We start from the raw sequence: 19,349 nt of genomic DNA on the forward strand, positions 1-19,349 counted from the left end.
AGAAGTCTGAGAAGTCTACTAGCTACCTAGACATCTACCTAGGTATTATGATCTCCGTATTTCACTGCGGTCATGTGGTATTTTTGGAACATTAAGCCTCCTCCGTCACAGCTTAAGAGCTGGGAAACATCTATTCTTCTGCATCCAGAGGCTGGATTTTCGATAATCGGGTCTAGTATTACTATCTAGGCCGGGATAAAGACTCTATTCCAGAATATATTATTGATCATCCCTTCGCTCATCGACATAGGTAAGGGACTCGCAGAGTATCGAGGCAGCTGTCCCTCGCTAGCTGGCGGTAACAATAATACGGCAGCTCGGAGACACGGTAATTCATCGCGTGCAACTCCAGACCAACTCTTGATCTTCCCCAGCGAGCCGACCGAGTGCCGAGAAGTCGCCCTTGAAGCGATTCGACTCTTCTATTTTGTCCGGATAAGCCGTATGGGTGTTTGAGGTCTTTCAGTCTCAAAAGACCCTCCGGTTAGCCTCATGGCGACACAGCGCCGCGATGAGTCGCCTTCTGGTTTATCAGATATTGTCGAGCCGGATGGTCTTTTAGGGATCGGCTTAACGGTGCGCTTCTATTCTTTTCCTTGCTCCCTTCGTTGTCCGCGTTCGACTATGACTTTCGTGGTACGGGCATGGTCAGTACTGTATGCTGATATTGCTTCAATATGTACAGACCCGGCATATCGAAGCCTTCGGGAGAAAAGTCACATCGACTGCAGGGCATTTGATGGGACCGATCACCGAGTCAAGCAATGGCGGGCATTACCACACTGCCATGTCCGACATACATCGTGAGTTACGGCGGCCGACAACTCAGCGCAAGGTTTTTTCCCTGACACAAACCACTCCGACCGACCTCGTTCGTTCCAAGCTCTCAACATCTGAAATTCAATCGCGCGCCCTCTCTTCTCTTCCCGACGAGCTCCTCGCAAACATTCCCGAAGACTCCAGCTCCTACTCTCTGTTCGAGGGCTTCAAGGCCACCCAAGACGACCATGAATTCAGAAAAGCCCACCGACGGCGCAGTTCGAAAGGGAAGAAGCTGCTGAAGGATGGCGAGGCGACTGCGGCTCTTCCGTCCGCGCCGACGGACTTGAAGAAGGAACGGGACCTGTTGAGCCGGCGGCTGAACCTTATGGGTGTGCGCAAGAATATGTGCAGCTCGGAGATCCACGAGATTGACAACAAAATCGCTAACCTGCACAACATGAGGAAAATCGTGCTGGATCGGTTGGCAGGGTTAGAGATGGAAGAGGCGGAGCTTGAACATGAGTGTGGGTTACGGCGAATCCGATGGCTTTATGGAACTCTTTCTGACACCTGACAGTGACCGAAATCGACAACAAGCTTGAGGATATCCAAGAGGAAGCCCCGAAGACTCCTGTAACAGCTGTAACACCGAAATCTTCGGCAGTGAACGATGACTCGGTCGTTTCGGAAGACGCGGCTATGGATGCGTCTTTCATGTCAGAATCGATCTATCAGAAACTACCTTCGCATTCGCCGCGGAGTCTGAAACAGCGCTCTATAAGTACTGTTTTCCAAAGCTCGTTACTCTACCATCCGTCACTAACAACAGCTAGGGAAACGCTCGATGCCTATCCTACACGAACACTTCGCGCCCGGATCACAGATCAAGGAAATGCAAGCCCATACTGACATGGTGACAGCTATTGACTTCGATTACCCGTTTGGTACGATGGTGAGCGCCGCTCTGGATGACACCGTCAGAGTTTGGGACCTTAATATTGGCCGCTGTACGGGGTTCCTGGAGGGCCATAATGCCTCTGTTCGGTGTTTGCAGGTCGAAGACAACATTGTCGCTACAGGATCTATGGACGCTTCGGTCAAACTCTGGGACTTGAGTCGTGCTCGGACTGTGACCCGTGACAACCGTCTCAACAAACATGAAGAGGGTGAAGGGGAGGACGACAATGCGTCAGATGCTTTCTCATTGTTTTCTGCAACTACTCTGGAGGACTGCTATGTGTTTTCACTCGACGCCCACGTTGATGAAGTGACAGCGCTCCATTTCCGAGGGAACACGCTGATTTCCGGCTCCGCGGATAAGACTTTACGGCAGTGGGATCTTGTCAAAGGACGTTGCGTTCAGACATTAGATGTCTTATGGGCCGCAGCTCAGGCGTCAACCCTCGGGGCTGACACGCAATGGCGCCCTTCGGGACGCCTCCCGGACGCATCTGCGGATTTCGTCGGCGCACTCCAGTGTTTTGATGCTGCGCTCGCTTGCGGTACTGCCGACGGTATGGTCCGCCTATGGGATCTTCGCAGCGGTCAGGTTCATCGTAGCCTCGTGGGCCATACTGGGCCAATCACGTGCTTGCAATTTGACGAAGTGCACTTGGTGACGGGAAGTCAGGACCGCAGCATTAGAGTAAGTCTTCCTTCGGAATATCTCTTCTTCTGACTTCTGACACTATTGCAGATATGGGATCTACGCATGGGCTCCATCTTCGATGCGTACGCCTACGACAAACCAATCACCAGCATGATGTTCGACACAAAGCGCATAGTCGCTGCGGCCGGCGAGAACGTTGTCAAAGTATATGATAAGGCCGATGGACACCACTGGGACTGTGGAGCCGGGGTTGGTGCAGATGAGTCCGGCCCGGCGCCTGCGACAGTCGAGCGAGTACGGCTCAAGGACGGATACTTGCTTGAAGGCCGCAAGGACGGTACCGTGGCAGCCTGGACTTGTTGAACAATTCTACCGGCTCTTTCTTAAGTCTACATGATTCTTAACGGCTTGCATTGTCATCCTATATTCAACGCTGCTTTTCTCAAGTTGACCCGTCGCAAATCATGACCATGATTTGCGCCTTATGCTATAACACCATTCTTCACACTTGTATACTAGCACGTATCTTGGAACCAATATAAAGGCGAAATGGCAACTGTATGTGGGGCCAAGGGTGTGCCAATCCGGACATGAAGTGACATAGCAGGCTTCCTCAAAATAGAACAAAGAAGAAATATTTAAAGCTGAAGTGTTCAAGTCAAGATGAAACATTGCTCGGGGAATCGAACAAGAGTGATGCATGAGATAAGGGGACTTGGATGCCAGTCAAAGTATAAAGATATTATAAAAAATTCAAGCTTCTCCGTGTCTTCTCGTAAGCATAGATTGGCCATTGAGTTCACTCAATATTCCCAGGGTGGATTTCTTTCATCTTCGTAATCCTCATCTCTCTTTGTGCTCTTCCTTGACTTCGCTCTGTTGCTGCGGTTGCCAAGCCTTTCCCGATTTGGCTCCATAATGGAACGGGTACTGGACCAAATACTTGACATCTCCCTTTCCACAATACGAGCAACCATCGAGGGAGCAATATAACCTCTAACGCGTGGTATTGAAAGATCTAACAGCGAATCTATCGAGAATATCCTCTATTCTCGGTTCTGAGGTTTAAGCTCTGTGGGTCTTCATTCCAGCCACCGCGAAAAACACCCGCGTTTCGACAGCTTCGGCGCGCCAAACTCCTTCATTTACGCGGAGGCTATTCTTGACTACGCCAACCGCCATTCACAAGGCTTTACTGAGTCGCTTTATTCCCTGGGGCGCTTTTGTCTTGATGCTGTCTTTGTCTTGTTCTTCCCAAAGATAAAGTGGAAAGTATCCCGCATTGGATGCGGCGATATCACTGTTGCGCCTGTCTTTTAGTCCGCCATCTTGGCCTCACTTTGGTCTCACCAACAGACCACCACTGCAACAACCTGGAGATCGCGCAGAAACCATTCACTGATTCTATGGTATGTGGAAGCTGTTATTACATCTTTAGAATTTATCATCAACTCTTGTTGGTTTTTGTGCCTTTGTTCTAAAGCGCCTTGAACGACACGAGAACGATTCTCTGCCTGAGGTCGCCGCTTGAGAAGTGTCGGCTTCGACTCATGCAGACCAGCTCCAGATAGCGAGCGCTGTTTACGAAATTGTAAGTCTTGACACTGAGCTCTTCGTCAGACCCCTGTTTATCTGCGCCTGCTGTGTTGGAGTCTCGCAACTGTGTCTATCTTTGACGGATCCACCCTGAGACACCGTTGTCTGTTGTTCCAACTGACCTTGCGTAGACAACAATATACGGCTGTACAAATCCGCCTGGAATAGATGCCGCCTAAGCGCGCGGGCACCAGGCGAGCCGGAGCTACTGCTCGCTCCGAGGCCTCGATCATTTTTGGCCATTCGAGTCCAAGTGTCAGTAACCAGCCGCTGCCAGATGTGCCTACTCAGCCAAGCTGGGCCTATGGCTCACCGGCAGCACCTGTCCTTCCTCGTCGACTAGTCGCGAAGAAGATGGGTTTGGCCGAAGTGGCCGAATCAATTGATCAGACCATCAGAGACGCCCAGAAGCGAGATCGACAGAATGACACAGATGAATCCAGTGACACAGATGATCGACCTCATATGAACACACGCTCACGGAGACGGTCATCGGTTGCTAACGCATCGCCTATCCGCCGGCGAACCAAGCGAGAACCGACTCCCGATCAGGTGCAATTGCTTGATGCGTTACGCGACGCGACTGTTTCCCCGAATCAGCGCAACGGAGAAAATGAAACGCAAGCAGAGAGATCTACTGCAACCCCAACTCCTCCTATCCCGCACACACTTTCTACTATGTCCAGCCCGGCCTCTCAGATCCTTACAGACCCCAAATATCCCTCTCTGCCAATAGAACAGCTGTACCCTTCCCCAATGCAGCGCATTGGCTCCCCCACTCGCAACGACGTGTCTCTAGAAATGTCGCAAAATGCAGGCATAGATGACAACGAATCGGTCATTTCGTGGATGGTAGAACGCGATATCCATGATGATGACCTGCAACGGACACGTTCCACTCGCTATCGCAAAGAGCCAGTCGGGAAGAATATTACTGCACCACCTCGTCGCTTTTCTGGGCTTGCTTTCGCAAACGAGACCATTGTAGAGGAAGACGAACCCGATTCGCGTCTTTCTGTCTCGAAAGCACCTCGAGAACCGACAGTGGAATCTGAGGCACAGTCAGACCATCAAACAGAGCCGGATCAGCCTCCGGAGCCTCAAAAGGAGCCTTTACCACAAGTGGAAGTGTCTTCGGCACCCGCGCGGACTATCATTCCAAATCTTTTTACGAAAGAACAGTCGTTCAATAATTCTACCACGCTGCCATCAGACCAATCGTTCACAGACCACGCTCGACCAACACCAGCCACTTCTTTCATCCCTAGAGTATCAGTTTCTCTTCCATGGACACAAATTCTTCGAATAGCTGGTGCTATACTTCTGGCCGCCATCTCTCTTTTCACAATTTATTCGCTCAGCGACAGGATTGCTAGCATACCACACGACATCGCCTCGCTCTTTCCCTTTCGCAATCCCGCGCCCTCAATTCCCTTGAACACTTCTGGCATAGAGGCGCTGAATAGTCTCAATAACCAAGTGATGAGATTAGGAGCGCAAGTCTCTTCTATCTCTCAGGAATTGAGCGTCGTCAAATCTGAGGTCAAAAACGTCGCTGGCCCAACCACTATCATTGAGCCGGTCAAAGTGCCTAAGAAGCCCAATTTTCTCAGTATAGGGACCGGCGTATTGGTAGATCCGCGCATGACAAGTCCAACCTATGGAGAGAAGAAATCCAGGCTGCCTAAGTGGTTGCAGGACCGGGTACGTGATTGGGACACAGATCCGCGTTCAAACCCGAACCCACCTCTTACGGCCTTGTTGCCCTGGGACAGTGTGGGCGATTGCTGGTGTAGCGCTCCACGAAACGGTGTGTCGCAGCTGGCTCTTCACTTGAGCCGGCCCATTGTACCGGAGGAGGTGGTCGTCGAGCATATTCCCAAACATGCTACCCTTAATCCAGGAGCCGCACCCAAGGACATGGAGCTTTGGGTTCAATACACGATCAACAAAAGCACGTCTGGTGATCTTCCGACGGAAGCAGGATCTGCCGGCTGGTACAAATCCTACCTAAACTGGCTCCTTTCTTTTGAGTCCAGAGTTCTCGAAACGGAGTACCAGTCTCCGATGCTGTCAGAGCGCTTCTCACTGCACGACTATATCATGGGCTATCTTCGTCCCGCATACCACAATGAACCAGAGAGTGCTTATTGGAACACTACTACTCTGGGCCCGACATTCTACCGTGTAGGGAAGTGGAAGTATGATATCCACGGGCAACACCACGTCCAGGAGTTCAGTCTGGATGCGATCATCGACCAGCCCGACATCCGTGTAGACCGAGTCGCTTTTCGCGTCAATTCAAATTGGGGGGCAAACTTTACCTGCTTCTATCGGTTGAAGTTATATGGTCATCTCTGATTTTCCAACCGGGCTGCTGCACATACGGAGAGGGACCGACTACTAGTGGCTAGTGAGATTCGATATGTGGCATTACTTTTACTCTTTAATTGGTCATTCTTCCAATCGTTCTCATTAAGCGTCCACCTACAAGGGCCGCCGCCACAGCGACTGATAACGGCTTCCGTCGAGCATGGTTAGGGTCATTTGAATGACTCCTATCCGTTCTAATTCATGACTTTTTTGTTGATTCCTCTTACCTTTTCCGTCCATCTGCCCTCGCGGATGTATTTTCATGGAAGCATAATCGGCGTTTACCTGAATTACAAGAGCTTTGGGCTTCGGAGGGCGCTTTGAAGGCTGAGATTCCCCTTGATTGCAATAGGAATGCTTTAAATGCTTTCTTCTGCTTCTTTATACCATATAGATGATTCATTATTGAATGCAGATTTAATGCTGCTTGACTATTGACAACCTAAGATGTACGAGCTTCTCAGTATAACCCACTTCATTGAGCGAGAGGAGTAAACCCCAGATGCTTGGCTACGTAAAGATAAACCGAGATGTATGGAATCTAAGTCTTGCGCCGTCTAATCCGATGAGGATGCAGAACTTGCAGGTGGAGCTCGCCTGCGAGAGGCTTCCGAATGGGTCACCTGTTTCGCGAGTGCGTCTAGACGTAAGGTCTCGGCTAGCCTGTGGTTGTGAGCCCTGTCGCTGGTGTCACGCAAATTTGGCAGGCACCTTCTGAAAGAAAAGGCACTGAGCATCGATGGCATCGCAGGTAATGCAGAAGTGCTAGTCAGGGTAAATTTGCTCTCATCCATGACAATATTCACGGTGAAACTTCCGCTGGCATCCGGACCAGTGACGAGACATCTCACCCCTATAGATGACTGGATTCTCCGCATCGATAGCATGCCACTCATCTTAGTCTCCTGTATATCTGCATATGGAGTAGTTTTATTTGTGGATGAGCTTCCACTTGGAAAAGAGCGCTTCAAGCCGCGGGAGTAGGAGGAGCCTGTTTAGGAAACACATATCTTCCTCATGTCTGAGATGAGCATCCTTGCTTGAGGCCCTGCTGTAATAGCATAAGTTCTCTTCTCATCCGACTTACTGCTGTGCGCGCGTTCTTTTTATGCGCAACCAGGTGAAAGGACTTGTCAAATCCTGTGTTGCGTGGGTCACATATGTGCTTATCTGACTCATTTTCGAACACGATCGAACGCCACTGATCCTTTGGAATGCTTGCGAATGGATTGTGTCTGATACCTGTAAGTACCGCCGTCGACACCCAATGAGGATAGATACATGTATGGCTTTCGAAATGGAACCGGGGGAGGGGGTGGGGGTGTTGCAGTGATGAGTTGCCTAATGGGCTGCTTTTTGGTCGCTTGAATGTACCATCCGCAATTATGGTCCCCCTGGTGTTCTGATAGTGATCGATTGGTCTCTGTGAGGGGTCCTAAGAGATGATCCCAACTAGCTGGACAAGAAAGTAACGATTATAACCTGATTATGCCCTTAGAAGCCCAGGGCGAGGATTATGAAATGTGTTGTTTTTCCACTCGAAGGACAGCTTCATGAATAACGTGTTGTAAAACTAACGCTGCTTGGCTACTCGCTCTCTATTGAGATATTCAAAGACGCTTTTCAGATAAGTGAGGATGTCTGTGGCGCCTTGATAGGGGTTGAGGGCGTCGTCCCTCACACTATTTCTGCTACCCATCACCATCGTCCACCTATAAGACCCAAGTATGGGCCGCTGGGAACCCGTTGTCCAATGTCCATTGATGAGAAGATCATACTCCTTGCTAGGGCATCCAAGCCGTCGTCATTTGCCGTGGAAGTGGATAAGCATTCATGAGTAGTTTAGAATCTACCTTGCACATGTTTTGAGCATCGAGTCAGCGGGTGTAGGAAGGTGAGTTTCTGGATATTTCCATAATGGCTCTGAGCCGTGCTGAATGCTTCCTGATGTTTTTCGTTGAAGGTAACGGCACTTGACGTGTTAGGAGGACTACCCGACATGCTTTCGTACATATCCCTATTAGTGGGAGGGTAAAAACAATGGTTCGAATGCAGAAATCTGCTCAGCCGCCCGCGGATACTCCCATGGCACGTAAGGCCGCTACTTGACGGCGAAAAGGATGATTCGAGCTGTGACTAAGGTATTGTTGGACAGCTGCACTTCGAAATAAGGGCAATCCGAGTAGAGAATCTTTACAAGGACCATCTATAGTCCATGAGCTTGGATTCTATGTATGGCATCACGCATGTCGGCCAGATCCTCGACAGGGATTGGCTGTGGCTCAAGCCCGTCATCTAGCTGATGCCAGGTAGATTTAGACGTCCAACGGCGGGTGAGAAAAAAAGATAGTCATTCCAGGCCGTGTGATGGGCATGGGATCAGTCTGAGTCCGGGACTACTTTGTCAATGAGTTACCATTAGGCAGATCCAGCTGTTGCTCTGCAGGGAAGCCCAGGTAGCGGCAGTTGGCAGCTCAGCAGTTCTCTGGATACTGCAATTATGATTGTGATGGTAAGAACAATGTCACTGTTCTGTGATGCACCGCTAACGACCAACTGCCCGTGTATTGGCGAAGAGAAGGAATGCCCCTGACAGGTAGGATGTTGACTTGAGGATTCCGCATCCACATATGCCTGTGACCTGACAGTATGTATGCTGGAGCGTGGGTTCAAGAATTGCTTGCTGTGATAATGTCATTACAAAGACTCTTTCTTTCTTATGACGTCGAATATATGATAATGTAATGCGGCGGATGTATGATTCTGGATACCTGCAGAAGATGCTGGTGTGAAGGAAATTATTCGCAGGGGATCGTTGTTCGCCGTAACTGTCTGTCTTGGATGCCGTTTCCCGTGGGATCCTTTATTCCTCGCCGATGGAGTGGGATCAAGGATTTCCTCGTACCAGGACGTCGTACCTAGCGGCACGTTGGTTGTCGTTCGTCTCAGCCTGTGAAGTCCCGCATATGACGAGCGCCTGCGGGAGACACAAGAGTCAGCATATGAGTAGCTGCAAGGATCTCAGAGTAAAGTGCTTGAACACTTACCAATTCATTACGCGAGGATAACTCGGTTCGCTCTATTCCTGGTTGTTGCCAGGAACGAATGGGCTTTGGTGCTCTCGACCCTGCTCAGCAAGTAGATCCTGCGAAAGGCTTGGTGGTCGACGTATCCTTGTCAGAAGGGCTATACATAAGTCTTCCGAGGTAGGTTGATTATGGATATGCCAGGGCCGTGGTTGCTAGTCCTGAGAGCGTTCATACTGAAGGAAGACTTAAAGAAGGAAGAAAGAGGGAGATGGCGAGAAGAAGGTGAGAATTGTTGATTTAGCCTGGGAGTTGAGTGAACTTATAGACCAGAATGGGGGGTTTGAATAAAGCTTGGTAGTGATGCACAGCTACCTATTATTGGATATCTCGTAGATCCAGAGACAAACAAGTCATGCGGCATTGAAAGAAGTGAATGACGAGAATCAAACAGCTTGGCCATGATGCAGAGACAGTGGTCTGAAGCAATTAGGACACGATGATGGTTACACAAAACGGTCTAAGTCCTTTATCAATATAGCTACACACAGCAGTCTAGAGCTTACGTCTACAAATTTTGTATGATTACGGGTCATGTAAATTCCCTAAGTACTGAAAACGAAGCCCATGCAAGGCAGTGGAAGACAAGATTATCTACAGTAGTTAGGGGCTCAATATAGTGGAATGAAAGACTAGCTCATGGTTTATCTTCTCTCAAAAATACATGGTAAGACTCCTGGCAATGGCATCTAATTACACAGATCAACTCCCTGAGTCAAACTCAGGATTCACCCATGATGGCACTGGCGACTTCTTCCGCATCGACGCCCCAAACCAGTGCAATAATGCAAACACAGCCGTTCCAGCAACCGCGACAATCAAAGCCTGCGTGGTAAACGTCCATGTGTATCCTGCCGTGGCCTGCCATTGCGCAATGAAGAACTGGAGGTGTCAGTCAGCGACCACCCAGCAATCAACACTCAGTTACTCAAAGGAACATACTGGGTTGATGAAGGCGCTCAAGTTGAGGAAGACGGCATAGAAGTTGATCACAGCAGTTGACTGGAGGGGATAGCTATCGATGATATAGCTGCTTGTGACGGTATTTCCCATCTGGATTCCAGCTGCGACTGAGGACTGTCAGTAGGGATCCCTCACTCCATCAGCTGGACAAACTTACATAGGAAGAACGCGACTTGACCTACCATCCAATGGTAGTTCTTGTCAATACTGACACCCCAGACAACAAGTCCAACTGACATCTGGGTTAGCCTCCGTTTGTGCAAGCTAACCGAACAATCAACTCACCTGCCGTGATGGCGATAGCAGGATAGGCCAGCCACAACCGCATCTCCGCGACGCGCACGCTGCCATTCCTCTTCGCCAATCTCCCAACTATATAGTCACTCAGTCTACCTGAGCAACATATCTCCGAGGTCACTGTCCCCAGAAACAGCCCAAGGAACAGCAGTCCTTGAATCAAGGGGGCGTACGACGCGTACGCAGTAGGTACCATCGTGATGACCGACAGAATCCACCAATACCACAAGAAACAGTATCCGATAACGCCGACAACGACGACGGGAAATCGGAAAGTGAGGACAAAGCGAACGACGGAGTCCCATGGTTTGGGATGCCGCATGCCGGGAACGGGTCTGACATTGAACAAGCCGAGTTCTCTTGTTCTTGGAATGACAGGCCCGGCTGCTGCTGACATGCTCACAGTCTTCTCATCAGCTGGGCTCTGTTCAATGTCTGAAGAGGTCGGAGGTTTAAGGCCTTCCCGCGGCATGCGCTGTAGCATAGTCGTCCGCGGATATAGGGTTTCGGGCATGAGGAAGAGTTCGAGAACCAGCAGTGCGGCGAATAGGATGGCGTTGAACCAGTTAATCCATGCTGCGCTCACTAAATTCAAAAAGCCACCGACTGGGAAACCTTAGCATCTGCCGTTGGGGAGAGATACTTGAATCACTCACACGTTGGCCCTAGCAAGAGTCCAGAGTCAATCGCCAGTACCCACAGGCCAAGTTTCTGTCCGCGTTCATAGTCAAAGAAAAGATCATTGACTTTAGACATGAGTCAGTGCCTCCGTCACTGTTATCAAGACTATGCAGAGGTACCTACCAACCGCCATTCCAACTGTTGCCGCTGGACTAACCCCGAATCCCTGGAAGAATCGAGCAGCCATGTATCCGCTATAATTGTTTGCCACCGCTACCCCAATTGTCGACACGAGAGCGATGACCGTTCCGGTAATGAAAATGACCCGACGGCCGTATATGTCGCTGAACGAAGTCCAAAAGAGGGGACCGACTGAAAGTCCCAGGGCAGGAATCGCGACGGTCCAGTTGACCTCTGAGTAGCTGATACTGAACTGAGACTGGAGCTCAGGGAATGAAGGGACCGTTGTCGTTGTGATGTAAGTGAATAGGAAATATCTTCAAACAAACATTAGCAATGGCTGACTGATACATTGAGCTATGTGAGGACTGACTTGAACATGACGATCCCCAAGATGGTATGCTTCTCAAGTCTTGACCAGTTCAGCGGATCTAAGGGATCTGAAGTCGGTTGAGGATGTATCTTTATTCCATTTTGCTCTAGGGTAGTCTCCCCGACGACTCCCAGCTCAATTGGAACGGACTGCTTCTCATCAATGGCGGTGATTCTCTGCGGATCCCCTAGATCAGCTTTGCTCAGTTCCTTTTCCATCGTCTACGTGGGAGCATTCGATCTCAAAACGAGAGTCTTGTTGATGGATGTATAGGTAGTTCTCTCATGAGAGTGCTCGGCACTCCAAGGTATAAAAGGTCTATCTACATCCACAACATGGAATAAAAGAGCCATAAGGCCAAATTACCTGATCTTACAGGAGTATAGTTCGTCCAAGCCATTGTCAAATCAACAGTTGACTTGATATCAAAGATAACTTCCTTATCTGCGCCTGTTTTCTTGGGACACTTTTCCGGCGATCAACTGGCAAGTCTAAAGCTTGACTAAGACTGTGTAAGTGATAAGCATATCAGGGCTCGTCGGATATGTATCACTTCAAAAGGGTCTTAAAGTCTTAGTGGCGCAACATGCCTTGCGTTTCTTGATATGTCGATGGACTCTACTAGCCCACTGCCTGCAACAACCCCGGATGAGTGGCGTCTTAGTCCACAAACAACCAGACAGTTTCTTGCCAGTTATCTGTTGCAGATGACGACAAAAGATATTGATTGATGACAGTCATTGCATTTGGTTTATCAGAAATTGGATGCTGTCATATTTTCGAGTTGTATACAGAATGCTTGATTAGGAACATATAAGCCTAAAAACATATATTTCTCCTCAAAAAGCCAATACATGCTATTTCCTGTCCAGATGCATCTATTCAAATTACATAGGAATGCCTTGCAGTCGAAAATAGTATACTTCGACGTCCAGACCCTGAGCACTATCAGGGCTCGTTATCAATCCGGGGGGAGGTGGCGACATACTGACGAGGACTTCACTAGTCGACCATTTCCTTGGTTCTTTTCTTTTCCTGAGTTAACTGATCACCTTCCTATTTTGGTCAATATTTGGAGAGGCAGACTGTTCATTATACTCGAAGTGTTGTCTCCACGACTATCTGCATTACATGGGGCCAGCATAGATAAGGGCTCCGTGATCGGATCCCTGATGCAGTGGTCTACAGGCTGGTTTTCATGCATGGGACTGTCTTCTATCCATACTGTGCGGGTCATGCAGGTCAGAGGAAGTTCTAGGCGCTTCAGTTGTCGACTCAATGCTTGGCTCTGCTCCTTCAGCCGGTTGGTATGATCCACCAGTCGTTGAGTTGTATAGATCGCTTTCGTGAGTGCTTAGCATGGCGAGACTATGAAGCGACTGTAATGAAAATTTGAGACTGACGATAGGAATCTGATCTAACGCTGATTCACTGGGTTAAGATTACATACCACCGGTGATTAGGCCCTCGATCTACTCCGGAAGACGCTTGCTGCCAACCCACAGGGTAGCTTCTCGCTTAGACCTAATGGTGTATATGTGATATATAGTTATTTTCTGTTGTTGTCCTATGCGTCCTATACATGACCTTCTGTCATCGTCGACAAAATGACCGACACTTTTAATCCAATTCGCAGGAGTAGCTCCTTCACAGAGCGAGACAATCCAACCGAGTATACTTCTCTCCTCCCAAAGCCAACAGCCATTGACAGCGCAGGGCACCGGAACGGCGAAACAACCGTTGCTGGCGAGAATGATGCCTCAAACCGGTGCCTTGTCATGGCAGAATTCTGGCAGCTGCTCAAGGACTCAATTCCCGTCATCCTAGCCTATACACTCCAAAACAGCCTACAGACCTCCTCCGTGCTGATTGTCGGACGCCTTTCGCCGGAGCACCTCGCTACCTCGGCCTTCTCCCTCATGTTTGCCATGATCACGGCGTGGATGATTGCGCTGGGAGGCACGACCGCATTAGATACGCTGGCCTCGTCTTCCTTCACGGGGAGCGCGAACAAGCATGATCTGGGAATCCTGCTGCAGCGAGGCTTCTTTGTGCTCGGCCTTTTCTATATCCCCGTTGCTGTTCTGTGGGCCTGTTCAGAGCACGTTTTTCTTTTCTTGGGGCAGGATACGGTTCTCTCGAGAGACAGTGCACGGTTTCTCACGTGTTTGATCCCTGGCGGTTTGGGGTATATCTATTTCGAGGTTATGAAGAAGTATCTCCAGGCTCAAGGTATTCCTCTTCCCTCTCTCTCTCTGCTAAGTTCGCGCTAAGATCGACTCATAGGAATCATGCGGCCGGGAACCTACGTCCTCCTCATCACCTCCCCCTTCAACGCCTTCTTGAACTACCTCTTCTGCTACACCTTCAAGATGGGCCTGCTCGGCGCCCCGTTCGCAACGGGTATATCCTACTGGTTATCCTTTGCCCTCCTCGTCCTGTACGCACGGTTCATCGCCGGCTCAGAATGCTGGGGCGGCTGGTCGCGAGAAGCCTTCAACAACCTCGGCACATTCGCCCGTCTCGCCTTCCTGGGCGTCATCCACGTCGGCACGGAGTGGTGGGCATTTGAGATCGTCGCCCTCGCCGCCGGCCGCCTGGGACTATCCCGCTAGCTGCACAGAGCGTGATCATGACCGCAGACCAGGTCCTCAATACCATCCCGTTTGGGGTGGGCGTTGCCGCATCCGCGCGCGTCGGCAATCTCCTCGGAGCTAGGGATGCGGGTGGTGCTGCTCGTGCTGCGAATACGGCTGCGTGGTTGAGTATGGTGCTTGGTGGGGTGGTATTGGCTGTGCTTATGGGTACGAGGAACGACTTTGCGAGGATTTTTAACGATGACGAAGGGGTCGTGCGGCTGACGGCTGAGGTGTTGCCGTATGTTGCTCTGTTCCAGATTGCGGATGGTTTGAATGGGAGCTGTGGGGCAGTCTGCGAGGGATGGGCCGGCAGCATGTGGGCGCTATGGTGAACCTAGTCAGCTATTACTGCGGGGCGTTGCCTCTGGGGATCTGGCTTGCGTTTCATGGGTGGGGTCTGAAAGGATTATGGGTGGGACAGTGCATTGCGCTTTATATTGTCGGGGTGGTGGAATGGTGGGTTGTGGCTTTTAGCAATTGGGATACGGAGGTGGAAAATGCCTTTCGGCGGATGGATGTGCATGAGCGTCTTGAGACGGGTGCATAGATGCAGTAGTTGCTACTGGAGGAATAGACAAAACAAAGTAAATAGTCAAGAGGCGAAGCAAATGCGAGGGCACTGTCTGCTTCTCACCACCTACAGTGAGAGGTACATAGATACCTGAGGCAGGTCAAAAGTACCAGTGTGCCGTCGACACTCTGCCATTATCTGAAGCTATAGATCAAAAACCTTCACGCCACTTGTCGGCAGACACTTATTGGTAAGAATGAGACGATAAGAGCACGCTGCTGCTAACACTATCTCGCTCTTCTGGTCATATTGGAAAACGAGTCCATATCACCTATGGCAAGAGAGTTGCTCGCTTTGGATGGTCCAAAAAAGGAAGGACGATTGAGAAGCATATTTAGACCAGTGGCTGCAGATAAGCCTTGCTTCCTCGGGATCAAAGAGTGTCCATCTAGAATGTCAATTCAGCATGTAGCTAACTTTCTCCAACAGAAGAATCTAAGAGGGCTGTTGAAATAGGGTTGAGTGTTATCAATGACACCCCACACGTCAAGATAGCGTCGGGATAAGCCACCAGCAACAACTGATAAGAAGTCAGCTATCAATTCATCTTTTGCTTCGTTGATATTTCTGGAACCTTGTCTTCATCCTCTTCCGGCCTTCCTTTCTGGGAAGGGATCTGAAATTAACATGTCTAGATTGCATATTGCGTTTCCTAGTACCCACCCAAGCGAAGCTTCAACGGTCCTGATGTCACTGCTGCATTCCTGCCCCATAGGCATATCTGCTGGCTAAATGCGTTTCTGCAGATAGAGATGCCTAATTGAGGACTAGTTCTCCTGCTATTACCTGGATTTGATCAAGTGCAGAAGTACAAGCCGTCAGCTGTTGCGAGTCTGGCCCACTGAGCCTTGAATTCTTGGAGCCCAATTCCGTTGGAGACAGACATCTGAAGCTCGAATTGACTTTGTTTGTTCGATATAGGAAGTTGTCTGGAGAGATGATACCTCGTTAGAATGTCCTCCAATGACTGCAAGATGGTCACCCTGTGCGAAATCGGAGGGCTCATACGTCGAGCTTCAACTCCGCAGACTCCAACTTTCTGCGAGATCATACACGGATGGAGAGAAAATTTGCATGGGACTGTGTGGTCATATATATATCCATCCTCCTTCGTAGCCTATGGTATCTATCTCATTCACAAGGTTCTCAATACAATCACACTAGTACTGCAACATGATCACTTCCACGCTGAGTCTTTTGGCACTTTCCGCCATTGCGTCTGCGCATAGCGATCATCGGCAAAAGACCATCGCTGGTCCGCACCAAAGTCTGTGGTACAATAATATTCCAGGTGATGGTGGTACTCAGGCAGACTCGGTCTTCTCTGGCATCTCGACGTTCGGTCGTCTGCCATACTTCCCTTGTCTCTCCAGCGAGGCAGAGAAATATGATATCGCCTTTATTGGTGAGTTTGAGTCTGTCTACTAGCTCTGTTGTAGAGTGCTCACAGTTCAGGCGCTCCCTTTGATACCGGCACTTCATACAGACCTGGTGCAAGATTCGGGCCGAGTGGCATCAGACAAGGTTCTCGCCGTCTTAATCTCTAGTACGTTGATAACGACTACCCATACTTACAATGGTTTTGGCAAGGCTCACGTAAAATTGGGATTTAGCGGTGGCTACAATGTACCATTGGAGGCGAATCCATTCGTTAGTGAGTTGAAGGTTTTGGACTGTGGTGATATTCCTGTGACATCGTATGTTTCCTATCTCTCAACAAATCATGGCCTTCTAACTGGCGGACAGGTACGACAATGCTTGGGCCATCCAGCAGATCGAAGAAGGACACAACAGCCTGTTAATGCGCAAGCCTTTCACCAATGCGGACGCTGAAGGATTGTCCAGGGCCGGAAAGACTCTGCCGCGCCTCATCACCCTGGGTGGTGATCATACCATCACACTGCCGTTGCTGCGCAGTATCAACAAGGCTTACGGGCCCGTAACTGTGATCCATTTTGACAGCCATCTGTAGGTTTATGTCTATGTCTATGACGAATGACAGAGTTCTGGATTGACAGGTCTCAGGGACACGTGGAGGCCCAAGGTGTTTGGCGGTTCGCCTAGTCAGGTTGCTGCTATCAATCACGGAACCTACTTCTACCATGCTGCCATGGAAGGTCTCCTGAAGAACGACACCAACATTCATGCTGGCATCAGGACGACTCTGTCTGGGCCGTCTGACTATGAGAACGATGGGTATTGCGGCTTCGAGATCGTCGAGGCGCGTGAAATTGACACTATCGGTAGGCCCCCAACGGAGTAACTGGCGCTTTCGAGCAAAATGCTAACAAGCTAGCAGGAACCGAAGGAATCATCAAGAAGATCAGAGACCGAGTCGGCACCCAGAACCCTGTCTACCTCTCCATTGATATCGATACTCTGGACCCTGCTTGTAAGTTTCTGTCACAATTTCAAGCATCCTTTACTGACAACGCCCAGTTGCACCTGCAACCGGTACCCCGAGACCGGAGGATGGTCGACCCGTGAACTGCGCACTATCATCCGTGGCCTCGACGGCCTCAACTTCATCGGTGCGGATATCGTCGAGGTTGCTCCTGCTTATGATACGAACGCAGAGCTTTCTACCATGTATGTTCCCTGACTCTGTATTTTGAAATCGTGGTTGACCGTGTCTTAGGGCCGCCGCGGATGTTCTTTACGAGGTTCTTACCATTATGGTTAAGAAGGGACCATTGTCTATTTCCAAGGGACATGAGTTGTAGTCGGGAGGATTTATTGCGTCGTACAAGGCTCTCGCAGCAAAAGCCTTGAAGGCAATGCTATATATATGCATATATAGCACTCCCTAGCATAATGCTGGAGCCATTATTCTTTCCAGTATCAGGTAGGACACCCTTCCCACGAAGGCAGGGCTTCGGAAAACAATTTCGTATCATAGTCATATATCGTTTCCAAATAAAGCAGACAGATCACATCCTTGTGCGCAAGCCCCCTTGCGTCGGAGAAAAGCAAACTGCAGAAACCTAATTCCAGCGACAGATGTTTGATTAGTCTACTACGTACCTTCCTTGCTTTTTCTGATACGTTATCATTCAGCGCTGAGCACAATACCGTGGATTTACTCAGAAATATGTGGGATAGTCATGTTAATCCAGGGACCTCTCGAAGAGAATGACCGCGTCCAAACCAAAATCAATAATTCATCTAGTGTAACAACTCACCCGTAAATCTAATCAGTATCGAGTCCTTGCATCCGACAGGGATCTTACCGACTTGCAGGGCTGTCAGAGCCAATATTATCACTGTCAGATATCTATTTGCATTGCGAGCCGGGATCCGAGGGCTGTGGCATATCTCAATGAGCCCCTTGCTTATGACTCTATCTGGCTGTTTGACGAGCCGTATTTAGAATTCGATGAGCTTTTTGAGTGGGAGAAGCTTAAGAGCACGGTCCAACAGCTCGTCTGTGGATGTTGCAAGGATTTGACTTTTGGCGATGAAACTGGACGGATTTGGGGAGTCTCTGATATGTATTTAGGACTATGGTGTTCGACTTCCTAATTATGGATTAGAAGACCTAGTCTAGACTGACGCACCCCTGGATGAGAGAAATATCCAATCATTTCATTCGGTATGATTATGTAGCTATGTCGGTTGATCATAATATTAATGAATGAATCCTTTCACTCATCTAAGAGACTAAGATATCAACCTCGTGGCAGATCTCAGCTTCCTAGGTAAGTATGTGATGACCAATTTGGTTTCCCTTTCTGTCCTGTAGCCCGTTTGTTAGCAGATGTGACATGGCGATCGAAATTTAAGGTGCTTTGTAAAGTTCAGGTCGGGGGAAACCGACATTCTAGTCAGCTGTCATTTTGGATAAATTCGAGTATACACACTGCTAGTTTTCTTTCTTGCTTCGTGCAACTCACATGAGAGTTTATGAGCGAATCGCTGACATAAGGATTTCTTTGTGCTGGAAGTTTTGAGCAAGAGGAGGGTTTGTCGCGAGATCTACGATCGTTTGTCAGCGGAAAGAGGAAGAGGCTTGCAAAGTCGAGTAGAATTAAGCCGTCGGATCTCTACTAAGGTTGATTTGATAAATTGATATCACTTTTTGAACAGTGAACACAGCTCTCATCGTCGGTCCCTGACTCTCGGCCAAATGGCAGGACCTAGCCTTTAAGATCGTCCCCCTTGACAGCACTTGAATCACCGATCGTTTCACCATCTGATTTAACTTCTCGTTTCGCAGCGACAGATTCAGGAACATGTAATGACATGTGGTCCGTGGCTAACGGCCACCATACTAGATACT

General features: G+C 49.4%; 5 protein-coding genes across 5 annotated transcripts; 4 read left to right on the top strand and 1 right to left on the bottom strand.

Moving 5' to 3' along the window:
• The first annotated feature begins 4 nt into the window (after positions 1–4).
• mdv1 (WD repeat-containing protein) lies at positions 5–2,959 on the top strand. Its single transcript, XM_024831074.1, has 5 exons — positions 5–576; positions 686–1,286; positions 1,340–1,543; positions 1,596–2,407; positions 2,459–2,959. Exons 1-5 carry the CDS (start codon positions 493–495, stop codon positions 2,732–2,734), a joined length of 1,977 nt encoding a protein of 658 aa, XP_024686210.1. The 5' UTR covers positions 5–492; the 3' UTR covers positions 2,735–2,959.
• A 1,176-nt stretch (positions 2,960–4,135) lies between these two features.
• Positions 4,136–6,328, top strand: P174DRAFT_364647 (uncharacterized protein; the record flags this gene model as incomplete). Its single annotated transcript, XM_024822005.1, has 1 exon — positions 4,136–6,328. The coding sequence occupies one exon, from the start codon at positions 4,136–4,138 to the stop codon at positions 6,326–6,328; it is 2,193 nt and encodes a 730-aa protein (XP_024686211.1).
• Positions 6,329–10,128: 3,800 nt separating this feature from the next.
• Positions 10,129–12,078, bottom strand: P174DRAFT_458247 (putative MFS transporter; the record flags this gene model as incomplete). Its single annotated transcript, XM_024829632.1, has 7 exons — positions 10,129–10,308; positions 10,369–10,496; positions 10,547–10,621; positions 10,675–11,292; positions 11,343–11,432; positions 11,491–11,804; positions 11,861–12,078. The coding sequence occupies 7 exons, from the start codon at positions 12,076–12,078 to the stop codon at positions 10,129–10,131; spliced, it is 1,623 nt and encodes a 540-aa protein (XP_024686212.1).
• A 1,389-nt stretch (positions 12,079–13,467) lies between these two features.
• On the top strand, positions 13,468–14,831 carry P174DRAFT_449216 (MATE family efflux transporter; the record flags this gene model as incomplete). The annotated part of the gene is made up of 3 exons (XM_024828823.1): positions 13,468–14,092; positions 14,147–14,436; positions 14,484–14,831. The coding sequence occupies 3 exons, from the start codon at positions 13,468–13,470 to the stop codon at positions 14,829–14,831; spliced, it is 1,263 nt and encodes a 420-aa protein (XP_024686213.1).
• A 1,412-nt stretch (positions 14,832–16,243) lies between these two features.
• P174DRAFT_478406 (agmatinase) lies at positions 16,244–17,943 on the top strand (the record flags this gene model as incomplete). The annotated part of the gene is made up of 8 exons (XM_024830682.1): positions 16,244–16,475; positions 16,526–16,616; positions 16,684–16,767; positions 16,817–17,038; positions 17,096–17,313; positions 17,370–17,466; positions 17,510–17,659; positions 17,709–17,943. The coding sequence occupies 8 exons, from the start codon at positions 16,244–16,246 to the stop codon at positions 17,791–17,793; spliced, it is 1,179 nt and encodes a 392-aa protein (XP_024686214.1). The 3' UTR covers positions 17,794–17,943.
• Positions 17,944–19,349: the final 1,406 nt, after the last annotated feature.

This window comes from Aspergillus novofumigatus (assembly GCF_002847465.1).
Source record: "Aspergillus novofumigatus IBT 16806 chromosome Unknown P174scaffold_2, whole genome shotgun sequence".
NCBI lineage: Eukaryota > Fungi > Ascomycota > Eurotiomycetes > Eurotiales > Aspergillaceae > Aspergillus > Aspergillus novofumigatus.

Excerpts from the sequence above, each read along its gene's own strand:
- mdv1 (XM_024831074.1), top strand. The coding sequence starts at position 493 with ATGGCGACACAGCGCCGCGATGAGTCGCCTTCTGGTTTATCAGATATT. Across the intron at positions 1,287-1,339 it reads GGCGGAGCTTGAACATGAGT|TGACCGAAATCGACAACAAG; the intron begins GTGGGTTACGGC and ends GACACCTGACAG. Across the intron at positions 1,544-1,595 it reads TCTGAAACAGCGCTCTATAA|GGAAACGCTCGATGCCTATC; the intron begins GTACTGTTTTCC and ends AACAACAGCTAG.